Here is a 14003-nt window from a genome sequence, read left to right on the forward strand (position 1 = left end):
CTGAGACCGTTCCTTAGAGATTAGCCTTGTAAAGATTACAGCACATGAGGAATTAATGAATTCATTTTATTAACGCCAGAGACAGTGAGCTTAAATGTTCACGGAGTTCACAAACCCAGAATGACTAGAATGATGGTCATGGGGCAAAAGGAACACACAGGTCAGAGGTCACTGAGATTATCAGTTAGTTTTCCGACGACCATCATTACAGGAACATTGCACAACATCACTTTACAATTTTTTAATATATATACAACCCCAAACGGTATGTTAAATTAAAATGAAAACTGAAAACAGTCATTTATAAATTCTCTTTGACCTGTCTTACATTGAAAACAATGCAACAGCACATTATTTGATGTTTGACGGTTATGGACTGAAGACACCAAGTGAGGAAGCATTTCAGGTGTAACTTTGTCCCATTCTTCCTGCAAACAAGTCTTAAGGTGTGCAACGTTATGGGGTCTTCCCCATGCGTTTCAAAATGTGCAACACATTCTCTATTGGGGACAAGTCAGAACTGCAGGCAGGCCAGTCCAGCACCCGCACACCCTTCTTCCACAGCCATGCCTTTGAAATGTGTGCAGAATGTGGTTTTGCATTGTCTTGTTGAAATATCCATGGGCTTCCCTTCATCTTGAAGGCAGCATATGTTGCTCCAAAATCTCTATGTACTTTTTGGCATTAGTGGTGCCATCACAGAAGTGTAAGTTCTTTGCCAAGGGCAGAAGTGTAAAGTCCTTTGCCAAGGGCACTGACACAACCCCATACCATGACAGGCCTTGGCTTTTGGACTTGTTGCTGGTAACAGCCTTGATGGTCCTTTTCTTCTTCGGTCCGAAGCACACGGCGTCCATTTCTTCCAAAAAAGACCTGGAATACTGATTTGTCTGACCACAATACACGTTTCTACTGTGTGATGGTCCATCCCAGATGCCTCCGAGCCCAGAGAAGTCGACGGCACTTCTGGACACGGTTAACATTAGGCTTCCTTTTGGCATTTTAACTGGCATTTGTGGATGTAAATACATGTTGTAGTGCTTGACAAAGGTTTGCCAAAGTAATCCTGCCCATGTGGTTATATCGCTTATAGTTGAATGACGGTTCTTGATGCAGTGCCGTCTGAGGGATTGCGCACTTGCCCTTTACGCACTGAAATTCCTCCAGATTCCTTGAATCTTTTAATTATGTTATGCACTGTGAAGGGTAAAATATAAAAATCCCTTCCTATCTTTCTTTGAGAAACATTGTTTTTCAACATTTCAATTTTTTGTTCACGAATTTGTTGGCAAACTGGCGATCCTCGGCCCATCTTTGCTCCTAAAGGAGTAGGTCTTTCCTAGATGCTGCTTTTGTACCAAATCATGATTACAATGACATCACTTGTTTCAAATCACATTTTATTTAATTATTCTACATCATTACTACCCCTAAATTGCCCCCGTCCCAACTTTTTTTGGAATGTGTTGCAGGCCTGAATGGCAGGAATGGATGTATATTTACAAATCAAATGAAGTTGACCAGACAAAACATGAAATATCTTGTGTTCACACTGTCTGCAATGAAATACAAGTCAAGGTAAATTTATAAATCACTGCTTTATTTTTCTATTTGCATTTTCCATTCCGTCCCAACTTTTTCTGATTTGGGGTTTTATATATATAAATATATAAATAAATCACAGTCCTTCCATACTCGTTCTACAAGTATAAAATAGACAAGGCAACACCACCCTCAACTTCCCAAAATGAACTTCAACGAGGCAAACCACTGCATCAGCAATCCATCACTTCATATCCACCAACTATATCAGAGGTTCCCACTGTGTAGGGCCAGCCCACAAGGTTGCAGCAAAGAGGGGCGTGGGTTGAGGGGGGGGGGGGAAACTACAGGTCACTTTTTGTATGGCAGTGCTCTTACAGCATAGTAGCCTATAACCTAGCCTAATATCTATTTGGTGATGAGTTTATAGCCTACTATGTACTTGTGTAATATGGTCAGGGCCTACTGTTTAGCCTTTATGTTCAAAGGGATGGCTAGCCTCATTATTAATACAACTGACGTGCACCCAACATGAACATTGCAGGGATTGATCACTCAGTGAGAAGCTACATATGTTTAAATATCTTAAGAGCTCTGATCAAATGAAATATAAAAAATTGAAAATGTTAAACTGTTTAAATAAAGAAACAATGTTTAAGTAAAGTGCACTCACTGATGGGCATCTTTTTTGGGGGGGGGGGGGGGGGGGGGGGGGGACTATATGGATATTAGTTGCAGTTCATTGGATAGCTGTGGGTCACACATTACGACCCACCATGAGAATAAAACAAAATAAAACTGACTGCACTGTGATCATAAATAAAAAAAAAATGTTTTTTTTTAAACAGCTGCATGTCATTGAGAAGGCACAACTGAGTAACTTTCCAAAAACGAAATAGCAGTGTAGTAAAAGACAGCATTTAAAACACTCCATGCTTTTAGCCCATGTGACTGTGGATTGCATTGTGGACAGTCATTTAGTCCACGGGACTGGAGCTCGCAAGTTAGTGTCCATTTCAGGTAAGGGAAGGTCATCATCAGTCTCTCCGGGTCCAGAGGCTGGGGCATTAACTGTACACTCCACGGGAACCGTAGGCCTGTCATCTCTAGGCGGAACCAGAGAAAATCCATCTGGTGGTCTAATGGTCCTAGCTTTACAAGGACATTTCCACCACACTAAGATGGCAATAATAATAATTAATACCAGACAAACTGGCACAAATATCGCAATGTTTTGCAATGTATCGCATGAACATGTCTCCCCTGCAAGAGAACAAAAAACAAAAATAATGTAATTCTGTTCTTCATATAAGACAGAACACTTACACAACAGAAAGCATTACATCAGGTAAAGGTCCTGTATTTAGCAGACACTTTTATCCAAAGTGACTTATGTACAAGGCATCCTGCAGTGGTCAGGAATCAAGCCCAGGTCAACCATTTAAAAGGTGTCAATGCTAACACTGTACCCTCAACACACATTAAATGATGCAGTCCGTGATTCTAATCCAAAAGAGTTTTCTAGTTGTCTAGTTGCTGTGCTCAACAACAACCTTTTGGCAGAACTGCGGATTGTCCCTGTAGGTCACAATAACATACCGTTGTCGTTGGCACGTTGCACGTTGAGCCTTGCTGAATTTGGAGCCCCTCTGAATTGATCTGTGTCTCTTGTCTTAGAGTATTGGCAAAGATATAGTCCTTGATCAGATGGGAGGACACCAGCGATGCGAAGGGAGAGGTCACCCTTCTCGCAACCGTCCTGAGAAACTGATGCTCTGTCCTTCAGCGTGGGGCCAGGAGTGAGAACTCCATCCTCAAGCTTCAGTACTGGCTCACCATTCTTCTCCCACAAAACATAGCATCCTTCCGATTTTGGTGAGGTTGCATAGCAAGGTATGGTGACATTGTCTCCAGTGGATGTATTCACAGTTATGGGAACTGAGAATCAGAAGGAAAACATACAGCAATGTGAGTATTCAGACCTCCACTTGTTATGTTACAAATTCAGATGGATTAACAAATGGATGGAAATACAAATATATTAAACAGGTTGTGCATCATGGGTGTTGTACGCAACAGACTACCAAAAATAACCCAGGATAGCAAGTGGCATACTTTTACAAAATGTTGCAAACGTATTCATTAAGAATCAAATAGTAGTAGTAAAGTAGTAAAGTCTTTTCAAATGGCACCACATGAGGAACACAGGTAAATCCTATTTACTTTGACCATCCTTGGGTTTTGGTTGAATTGTATTATAAATTAGCAATGCATACAGGACGTGTTAGATATTTCGCTAACCTCAACACACACTCGGACAGAGCTGTATAATCATTGGTGACGTTTTTTGGCTTTGTCCTTATAGGTTAGTGCAGACAAACTAGATTTAGTTACATGGGAAATACTCACCCAGAACCTCAAGCTTGAAATCAAAATGTTGGCCATCACAAGTGCCAACATAGGACCCCTGGTCATTGAACTCAACCAGAATGATGATGAGATCAAGGGAATAATTGCCTTGAAAACTTTCATTTGAGAGTCTGACTCTGTTTTCAAACCCGTTTCCTTCTTTGCAACGGTCAGCCTCACAAGGGGTCACTGGGTCGTCATTATAGTTCCATGTTCTAGGGCCACTGCAGAACTTATTGCAGGTGAGAGTAACAGTGTCATGTAACATCGAGGTTTTTATCTCTATTTTCACCAAGGATACAGAGGGGCATCCTATGGAAAAAAGGAAAGAATTAACATTCTTTGTTATTTATAGTTAGGAAAATTATTACAAAATTATATATTTTTTTAATCAAAATGAACTTACTGCATACGATGAAGGTCCACAGCATAAATGCTATATTTGCTCTCATGATCCTTGAAAATAAAAGTGAGAATAGATGTAACGGAAAGTTGGTGATCAATTAAATACGTACAGGGCCAAAGCCTCGACCATGACATTTCAAATCCTCACATTGTATCATTACTTGTGACTTTCATTCATATTATAATCAGTAATTCATATAATAATTATGAGTATGGTAAATAATAGGTCAATAATGTATTTGAAATTAAATTATGTCGGGACTTAAGAATGTAGGTGGGCCTAGGCTAAGCTACTGCTGAGGTTAAACTAGTTTAAAGTTTAAACTAGCTGTTGCTGCCTTGTTGCTGTATCCTGCCACCCTTGATGTCCTTGTATAACAAAAAATGTGCATGCACCATGTCAACCAACCATAACTAAACATACCGGTAACTCATCAAAACTAACATAACCCAAATTCCCATACACCAGCGTTTCTCAAAGTGTGGGGCGCTTTAGACAATAACGATCATACACCCCCATGGCACTAAACAACCACAATATTGTATTAATTAGCCTATTAAGTATTGTATTGATTAGCCTGTTGTTAACCTTTCCTGCTAGTCGTAGTAGGAGATTACAGGGGAGACTTTAGTTTACTGGTCCAGGGCCAAAGTGTTCTAAATTCTAAACTCCGGGGTTATCTCCCTTTGCCTTCGGTCTGCGGTTGATGAGCAAATGAATGGCCACTTGATTTGGCCCGATCATTTATTCTCCACACTGGTTGCACAGAGTTCAACGTTACAGCAACATAACTTTGCTCCGGTCGCTACATCTTGATCTATCCGTGTGCATCACAGTTGTCTCTCGCTCGCTCCCTCCTTCTCTCGCTTTAACACACCCACGTTTTGCTCCAATATACATGATAGGAACCGCACCATTATTCCTCCACACCATATCCATTAAGAATAATTACACTCACCTGGAGTGGAGTGTGTGGACACGGGCATAAAAGTGGACGGTGAGGCGGACAGATCCTTATGTCCGGCCAGCCGGTAGCGAAGACACCGTGTAAGTTGGGGAGGCTGAAAACTTCCTTCAGGCAGAAAGGCACTCGGGTATAGTGGTTCAAGAGATAGAGGTCTTATAAATGCAGACAAATAGCTTTCACCAAATAGTAAGTGTTGTCACTTACTTTCACGACGTTTCTCTGAGTGTCGATTGAACATCGTGTGGTTGTGGGCGAGCGTGGGGGTGTGGTTGTGGGTGACGTGTGTTTTGCCACCTTATTAGGCAGATGGACAACTTCTCCTCAGTCACCAAGCGGAAGAGGGTTCAACTCCGTTTAGCGGGGAATTATCAGGGCTGGACCTAGCACATTTGGTGCCCTTGGCAAGCTGCAACCCATTGTTTTGTCAATAAAATCATTACCTATGTGACCTATTAAAACTACACTATACCTGCCATGCTGTCACTTTCAGGGGCGTGGCCACGTGGTGGCCAGGGGGGGCCACGGCCACCATTGGTCAGAGAATGGCCACCCTGCTGGCCCCCCCAACCTCACGGCACGGCACGGCAAAAAAAAAAAAAAAAATACAAAAAACCCACCTGAACAGAAACGGTATAAAGCTGAAATAAATGCATTAGTATTTTTTTTATCAAGTCGTCTTATATTGTCATTTGCCCATATTCGCAACATGTTGGGCCACGCCCCCATCAACAGCGCAAGACACAAACCAACGTGCCTGCATTCTGACAGCGCTTCAATGGAGACTAGCAGCTAACCACTGGATACCACTGTAACTAACAGGTGAGTAAGTTGGTGATACTTGAAAGGATCATTGAAATGATAAGATCATAAAGTTATCTTCACACTCAATTTAATGTGTAAGAATGTGTCAACATTGAGGAATTGTGGCAGAGTGAGTTGAGTTAGGCTGCTGCTGTTATTTTTGCAAACTTGTAAGATTATCTCTGGCTAGCGAGCTAGCGCTAGCTAGTTAGCTTAAGTCCATTCCCAGGTGTCACTTAGTCATAGATAACACACTGTCGCTAGTTTACACTTGAAATTGAAATAAAAGCAGTCTATAGTTAATGTTGTGTAAAACTTTTCTTTAAAGATGACACAATGAAAAGGATAAGTGCCTCAGGGGGAGACAGGAAAATCCATGCTTATTTTGCCAGCACGCGTAGCTGAAGAATGGGACAGGGTCGGTCGGGTTATGGCAAACAAAAATTATTTTAAGGCTGGCCATATAATAAACATATATTTACTCAATCTGTAAAATGTTAATGATTGCATGTTTAGTCTTAAAAAACAACTAAAGAACAACATGTAATTGGAAGTGGGTAGCACTTATGTTAAAAGCTGTACTAATGGGATTCTTTGGTGTTTAACAGACATTTCCAAGTCCAGGGGTGAAGCTCCAGCGCAACCTCAACTAAATTTCCTCCAGGGAAACCGAAACAGGAGCTTCAATGGTGAGTGGTATGCAGTCCACCCCTGGTTAGAATACTCCATAAGTGAAGACTCTACCTCTAACAAACAAAAAAGACAATTATGTAAAATTATTTACATGGATCTACCTACACTCACTCACACACTCACTCACACACTCACACCCACACAAGTAAACAAAGAGTGCCCCTTGTAGACCTGGTTTGTCAGTGCTCTGTTTTCATTCAGCACCACAATCTGCTCTATTGTTCACTGTTTGTAGTGATACTGTTCAATGTACATTATACATATTGTTGATATTTTTTTTCTTTATGTATTATGGGACATGTGCATGTGATGTAATGTTTTTGCTTTTCTTTCTCTTTATATATACATATGTATATGTATATATTATCGCAAATGAATGGAATATTGCACTTAAAATGCTACAGTTTACCTAAATAAATTATCGCCTAAAATGACAATTCATATCGTGTCTGTCACTTGCACTAAAAACATCCCCGTCTCATGTTAAGGTCCCGAAATCGCACTCGCACATTATCTAAGCACCCATTCCAATAACATATGATTATCAATAACACATCATTAGTGTCCATAAGAAGGTTCAATCCATTGTTTATGGCTAGATGAGCCGTTAGAAAACTGCTCCTCTGAGTAATGCAGTGTGTGAGTTTTAAAATAGTCGTATTTGACAATCAAGTGCCACCCCAAATAAAAGACTGGCCAGAGCTGGCCCCCCCAGAAATAATGTCCTGGCTACGCCCCTGGTCACTTTCCTGATAGAAGTGTGCTTCGTCACTCCACAGTCCACGTTTCCACAGTCCAGTGTTGATGTGCTTTACACCACTCCATCACGCTTGGCATTGAACCAGGTGATGTGAGGCTTGCATGCAGCTCATCGGTCATGGAAACATATGGAAATCCAGAGTCTACCAGTCATGTGTTCCATGATAATGGATGAAAGTGCTGTGAGGGCAAAGCCTGCGAAAAAAACAAGTCTGCTATGTTTATGTCATCAACATTTACATTTACATTTAGTCATTTAGCAGACGCTTTTGTCCAAAGCGACGTACAAGGGAGAGAACAGTCAAGCTAAGAGCAATAAAAAACATGGTGTAACAATAAATACTACTTTAGAAAAACGACCTCGAAAGGAAAAAGAAGTGCAGGAATGTAACTGCTGAGTTAAGTGCTAGTCAAGGTGCCAGGTAGGAAGGGAGGTGCTCTCTGAAGAGTTGGGTCTTCAAAAGCTTCTTGAAGGTAGAGAGGGACGCCCCTGCTCTGGTAGTACTAGGCAGTTCGTTCCACCAACGTGGAACTACAAATGAGAATAGTTTGGATTGCCGTGCTTGCACAAACGGCAGTGCCAAACGACGCTCACTAGACGAGCGCAGCGTCCTGGGTGTAACATTTGCCCTTACAAGAGCATTTAGGTAGGTGGGAGCAGAACCAGCAAGCACTCTGTAGGCAAGCATAAGTGACTTGAACTTAATGCGAGCAGCTACCGGCAGCCAGTGGAGCTCAATGAGTAGCGGGGTGACGTGTGCCCTTTTCGGTTGGTTGAACACCAGACGCGCCGCCGCGTTCTGGATCATCTTTCACCACGCAAGCCGGCAGGCCCGTTAGGAGGGCGTGGCAGTAGTCAAGGCGGGAACTCACCAAGGTTTGCACCAGCAGCTGGGTGGCATACTGGGATAGGTACGGCCTGATTTTGCGGATGTTGTATAGCGCAAAGCGGCACGACCTGGAGACAGAGGCGATGTGAGCCGTGAAGGTCAACCAACAGAGTTTTCACATGTGAACAGCGACTTTCTGATTACTTCCCTTCTCACCCAACAGAATCCACCGTTACAGCAACTCCTACATTGGGAGCCATTGGGGGCCTTTTCACGCACACACGCACACTTGAATAACCACACACACACGGAGAGAGAGCCGCCAGTATCTCCACAAGTACCAATAGCACGTTCACAACAAACAAAAATCCAGATAAACCAACACACAAGATAATACTATGAATCAAAACACAGCAGTTCTCCCCATTGTCAGATGCAGAAGGTAGACTTGGCCTCTAAAGCCCCTTAGGTTATTTCCCTCTAGAGATTGTTGAACTGAATTTTTTTACATTTGAAAGGCCCCATGAACTTTACCAAAATATTCTGGTGGTGGCTGATATGTCTACCTGCTATGCTTGGGTCTTTCCCACGAGAAATCAGACCGCAAGGACTTCATGGCAGCATGGCCTTATGGCAGTATGTTATACAGACCTTCGTGTGCCCAATGCAATTCAGATCGAGGCCCAAACTCTGAATCTCATTTAATGGCTGAATTATGTAGCCTCTGCAGTGTTTCAAAGAGTAGGACTACACCTTGTTGGTATTTCTTTTAGTACCGACAGATTAGTGGAGAATCAGTCTGAGAATGATTAATCAGGAAACAGGCTTTATTCTTGCAATGATGCATGGAGGGAGAGAGGGAGGCTTCACTCAAAAGATTCACCTATGTCTCTGACAAGTATCCTACACAGCATAAGGGGTGTCAACCAATAGCCCCGACCGTACATGAATATGTATCAGTCTGCTTCCCTTGAGACGGGAAACATCACAATGTTGGATCACAAGGGAAGTTGTTGTATTGTTGTTTATTAAGGATCCCCATTAGTCTACACCATGGTGGAGACTATTCTTCCTGGGGTCCAGGCAAAAAATATTACAATACAATATTAATACATAAAATGCAGTACAGCATGATCAATTATCACAAAAACACAGACTTAGAAAACCACATTTACATTAAAAGTAAAATAATACCTAAAATCCCTTAAATACCTAAAATAATAATCTAATCTACTATAATTTCCTTTCTCATTATAGCTGCCTTAAGTTTTGTCAGGGATAAGACCCTCAACAGTTAGTTAGCAGATTAAAAACACTACCCAGCATGTATGTGAACTGGACGGTTTTCGAACGGGCCCCGACGGAGACAGACACCTTAAGTCTGTCTGACGTGCCATGCTGAAAACAATTCCTTTTATTCAAACAATGTTTACACAGTATGACAGTCAAGACGCTGGGATGCACTTAGGATACCTTCAGCTCAGCTGAATTCTACTTCTGCTTAGCAACGAGTCATTTCACAACCCGCTCTCTCCTTCTTATCTTATGTAAACATATATGTGAGGTTTCTGGGTTAACATTCTTGACTCTGCTAATTGTCTTCCAAAGTCCAATCTACATGGAGAAGCAGGGCACACAGCATTTTGGAACAAACCTTAAAACAAAAAGACATTCATGATAAAATATACTAATACTTTCTTTAACAAGTTTCCTTTTGAAATCACATTTATTTCTTGTTAGAGTCACATATGAGGGGAGCACATTCCAGTATGCAATGGCTCTGTACATTACTGTTTTCTTAAGTACATTGGTTCTGGGTAGAGGAAAAGTAAAGTGACCACTTAGTGCCTGTCTAGTATTATAACCATGTCTCTCATTTGCAGGTGATAGCTGTAAAGACAAACTGACAGGTTTCTGTGAGGAATACACGTTATTTAAAAACAGAATAAGGCTACATGCCAGTCTTTCATCCACCCTCATCCATGACAGCCTGGCATGCATAACATCCACACTACTCCTAACAGAGCAGTGAAGTGCTAGTCTTGCCGCTCTGTTCTGAGCAAGCTGAAGTTTACTGAGTTCTTGCTTTGATGCACTAGACCAAATAACAGGACAGTAGTCCAGATTTGACAGAACTAGAGATTGTATGACTAGTCTAATTGTTGTGTTAGTTAGCAGATGAGCACTCCTTCTAATGGCATAGATACCATTAATCATTCTCACCACTGTATTATTAATCTGAGTGGACCATGACAGTGTTTCGTAAATAGTGACACCCAACAGTTCGACTTCTTTAACCTGTTCCATAGCAGCACCCTTTAAAGAGAGGCTTAATTTCTTTACTGTCCTGAGAGCATATTTAGAACCTATTACCATGCATTTAGTTTTTAAGACATTCAACTTCAGCTTATTTTCCATGATCCATTCAGAAACCAGCTTTAACTCTAGTTGAAACACCTCATTATCTTCTATGCTCTCTGACGATACATACATAGTCGTGTCATCCGCATAAATCCCCATTCTTGCATTTTTTAATACATATGGCATGTCATTTACAAAAATAGAATAGAGAAGGGGGCCAAGGCAGCTTCCCTGAGGAACTCCACACTGAAGTGTCTCAATATTTGAAAGGGAGCCATTGAACATAACACATTGTTGCCTGTTCACACTGGAACACTGTGATCATAAATAAAAAAAAAATGTTTTTTTTAAAACAGCTGCATGTCATTGAGAAGACACAACTGAGTAACTTTCCAAAAACGAAATAGCAGTGTAGTAAAAGACAGCATTTAAAACACTCCATGCTTTTAGCCCATGTGACTGTGGATTGCATTGTGGACAGTCATTTAGTCCACGGGACTGGAGCTCGCCAGTTAGTGTCCATTTCAGATAAGGAAAGCTCACGGTCAGTCTCTCCGGGTCCAGAGGCTGGGTCATTATCTGTACACTCCACGGCAACCGTAGGACTGTCATCTCTAGGCCCAACCGGAGAAAATCCATCTGGTGGTCTATCCCTAGCGTTACAAGGACACCAGCTTGGGAATTCCCTCTTCCATACATTAAGAATTCCCAGACCGACAATGATAAGTACTAAGACAACGTACCATCCCCATGAACATGTCTCTCCTGCAAGAAAACAATAAAGAATAATTTAATTCTGTTTTTCATATCAGACAGAACACTTACATTAAAGCATTACAGAAAGCATTACAACATCAGGTAAAGGTCCTGTATTCAGCAGACACTTTTATCCAAAGTGACTTATGTACAAGGCATCCTGCAGTGGTCAGGAATCAAGCCCAGGTCAACCATTTAAAAGGTGTCAATGCTAACACTGTACCCCCAACACACATTAAATTATGCAGTCCGTGATTCTAATCCAAAAGAGTTTTCTAGTTGTCTAGTTGCTGTGCTCAACAACAACCTTTTGGCAGAACTGCGGATTGTCCCTGTAGGTCACAAGAACATACCGTTGTCGTTGGCACGTTGCACGTTGAGCCTTGCTGAATTTGGAGCCCCTCTGAATTGATCTGTGTCTCTTGTCTTAGAGTATTGGCAAAGATATAGTCCTTGATCAGATGGGAGGACACCAGCGATGCGAAGGGAGAGGTCACCCTTCTCGCAACCGTCCTGAGAAACGGACACTCTGTTCTTCAGCGTGGGGCCATGAGTGAGAACTCCATCCTCAAGCTTCAGTACTGGCTCACCCTTCTTCTCCCACAAAACATAGCATCCTTCCGATTTTGATGTGGCTGCATAGCAAGGTAGGGTGACATTGTCTCCAGTGGATGTATTCACAGTTATGGGAACTGAGAATCAGAAGGAAAACATACAGCAATGTGAGTATTCAGACCTCCACTTGTTATGTTACAAATTCAGATGGATTAACAAATGGATGGAAATACAAATATATTAAACAGGTTGTGCATCATGGGTGTTGTACGCAACAGACTACCAAAAATAACCCAGGATAGCAAGTGGCATACTTTTACAAAATGTTGCAAACGTATTCATTAAGAATCAAATAGTAGTAGTAAAGTCTTTTCAAATGGCACCACATGAGGAACACAGGTAAATCCTATTTACTTTGACCATCCTTGGGTTTTGGTTGAATTGTATTATAAATTAGCAATGCATACAGGACGTGTTAGATATTTCGCTAACCTCAACACACACTCGGACAGAGCTGTATAATCATTGGTGACGTTTTTTGGCTTTGTCCTTATAGGTTAGTGCAGACAAACTAGATTTAGTTACATGGGAAATACTCACCCAGAACCTCAAGCTTGAAATCAAAATGTTGGCCATCACAAGTGCCAACATAGGACCCCTGGTCATTGAACTCAACCAGAATGATGATGAGATCAAGGGAATAATTGCCTTGAAAACTTTCATTTGAGAGTCTGACTCTGTTTTCAAACCCGTTTCCTTCTTTGCAACGGTCAGCCTCACAAGGGGTCACTGGGTCGTCATTATAGTTCCATGTTCTAGGGCCACTGCAGAACTTATTGCAGGTGAGAGTAACAGTGTCATGTAACATCGAGGTTTTTATCTCTATTTTCACCAAGGATACAGAGGGGCATCCTATGGAAAAAAGGAAAGAATTAACATTCTTTGTTATTTATAGTTAGGAAAATTATTACAAAATGATATAGGCCTATTTTTTTTTATCAAAATGAACTTACTGCATAAGATAGAGGTCCACAGCATTAATGCTAGATTTGCTCTCATGATCCTTGAAAAGAAAAGTGAGAATAGATGTAGGTGATCAATTAAATATGTACAGGGCCAAAGCCTCGATAATGACATTTCAAATCCTTACATTGTATCATTACTTGTGACCTTCATTCACATTGTAATCAGTAATTCATATAATAATTATGAGTATGGTAAATAATAGGTCTATAATTTCATTTGAAATTAAATTATGTCGGGACTTAAGAATGTAGGTGGGTCTAGGCTAGGCTAGTGCTGAGGTTAAACTAGTTTAAACTAGGTTAAACTAGTTTAAACTAGCTGTTGCTGCCTTGTTGCTGTATCCTGCCACCCTTGATGTCCTTGTATAACAAAAGATGAGCATGCACCATGTCAACCAACCATAACTAAACATACCGGTAACTCATCAAAACTAACATAAACTTAATTCCCATACACCAGCGTTTCTCAAAGTGTGGGGCGCTTTAGACAATAGGGATGTTTATGTACAAGGAAGGGATTATCAATAAACAAGACAACATCAGTTCAAGACTCGACCATATATCGGGGGGAAAGCTACAGTAAAAACGTTACCTACCCCTGCTTCATCAAGCTGCCTGCTATCCAAAGACGGTACGGGGAGCGCACAGTGAGTTGTAGTAAGTGACGGTCAACGGAGACGGTAAGAAAAGCTTACCGCTGAAGGAATTGATCAGTAAAATCTTTACCTACACCTGCTTCATCAAGCTCCCTGCGATCCAAAGACGGTACGGGGAGAGCACAGTGAGTTGTAGCAAGAGACGGTCAACGGAGACGGTAAGAAAAGTTAAACCGTTAAAAGTTAAACGTTACCGTTAAATGAAATGGATGGCGACCAAATTACAGCTATCTCTTTAAGATG

The 14003-nt window shown here is 41.4% G+C and overlaps 2 protein-coding genes across 2 annotated transcripts; both read right to left on the reverse strand.

Annotated features, from left to right (window-relative positions):
• Positions 1-2410: 2410 nt before the first annotated feature.
• Positions 2411-4257, reverse strand: LOC116223797. The gene is made up of 3 exons (XM_042709924.1): positions 3952-4257; positions 3142-3480; positions 2411-2805 (listed from the first exon to the last, which is right to left on the reverse strand). The coding sequence occupies exons 1-3, from the start codon at positions 4217-4219 to the stop codon at positions 2516-2518; spliced, it is 897 nt and encodes a 298-aa protein (XP_042565858.1). The 5' UTR covers positions 4220-4257; the 3' UTR covers positions 2411-2515.
• A 5801-nt stretch (positions 4258-10058) lies between these two features.
• LOC116223693 lies at positions 10059-13942 on the reverse strand. Its single transcript, XM_031581242.2, has 5 exons — positions 13701-13942; positions 13093-13142; positions 12680-12991; positions 11878-12216; positions 10059-11533 (listed from the first exon to the last, which is right to left on the reverse strand). Exons 1-5 carry the CDS (start codon positions 13709-13711, stop codon positions 11250-11252), a joined length of 996 nt encoding a protein of 331 aa, XP_031437102.2. The 5' UTR covers positions 13712-13942; the 3' UTR covers positions 10059-11249.
• Positions 13943-14003: the final 61 nt, after the last annotated feature.

This window comes from Clupea harengus, chromosome 15 (genome assembly GCF_900700415.2).
Source record: "Clupea harengus chromosome 15, Ch_v2.0.2, whole genome shotgun sequence".
In the NCBI taxonomy this organism is placed as follows: Eukaryota; Metazoa; Chordata; class Actinopteri; order Clupeiformes; family Clupeidae; genus Clupea; species Clupea harengus.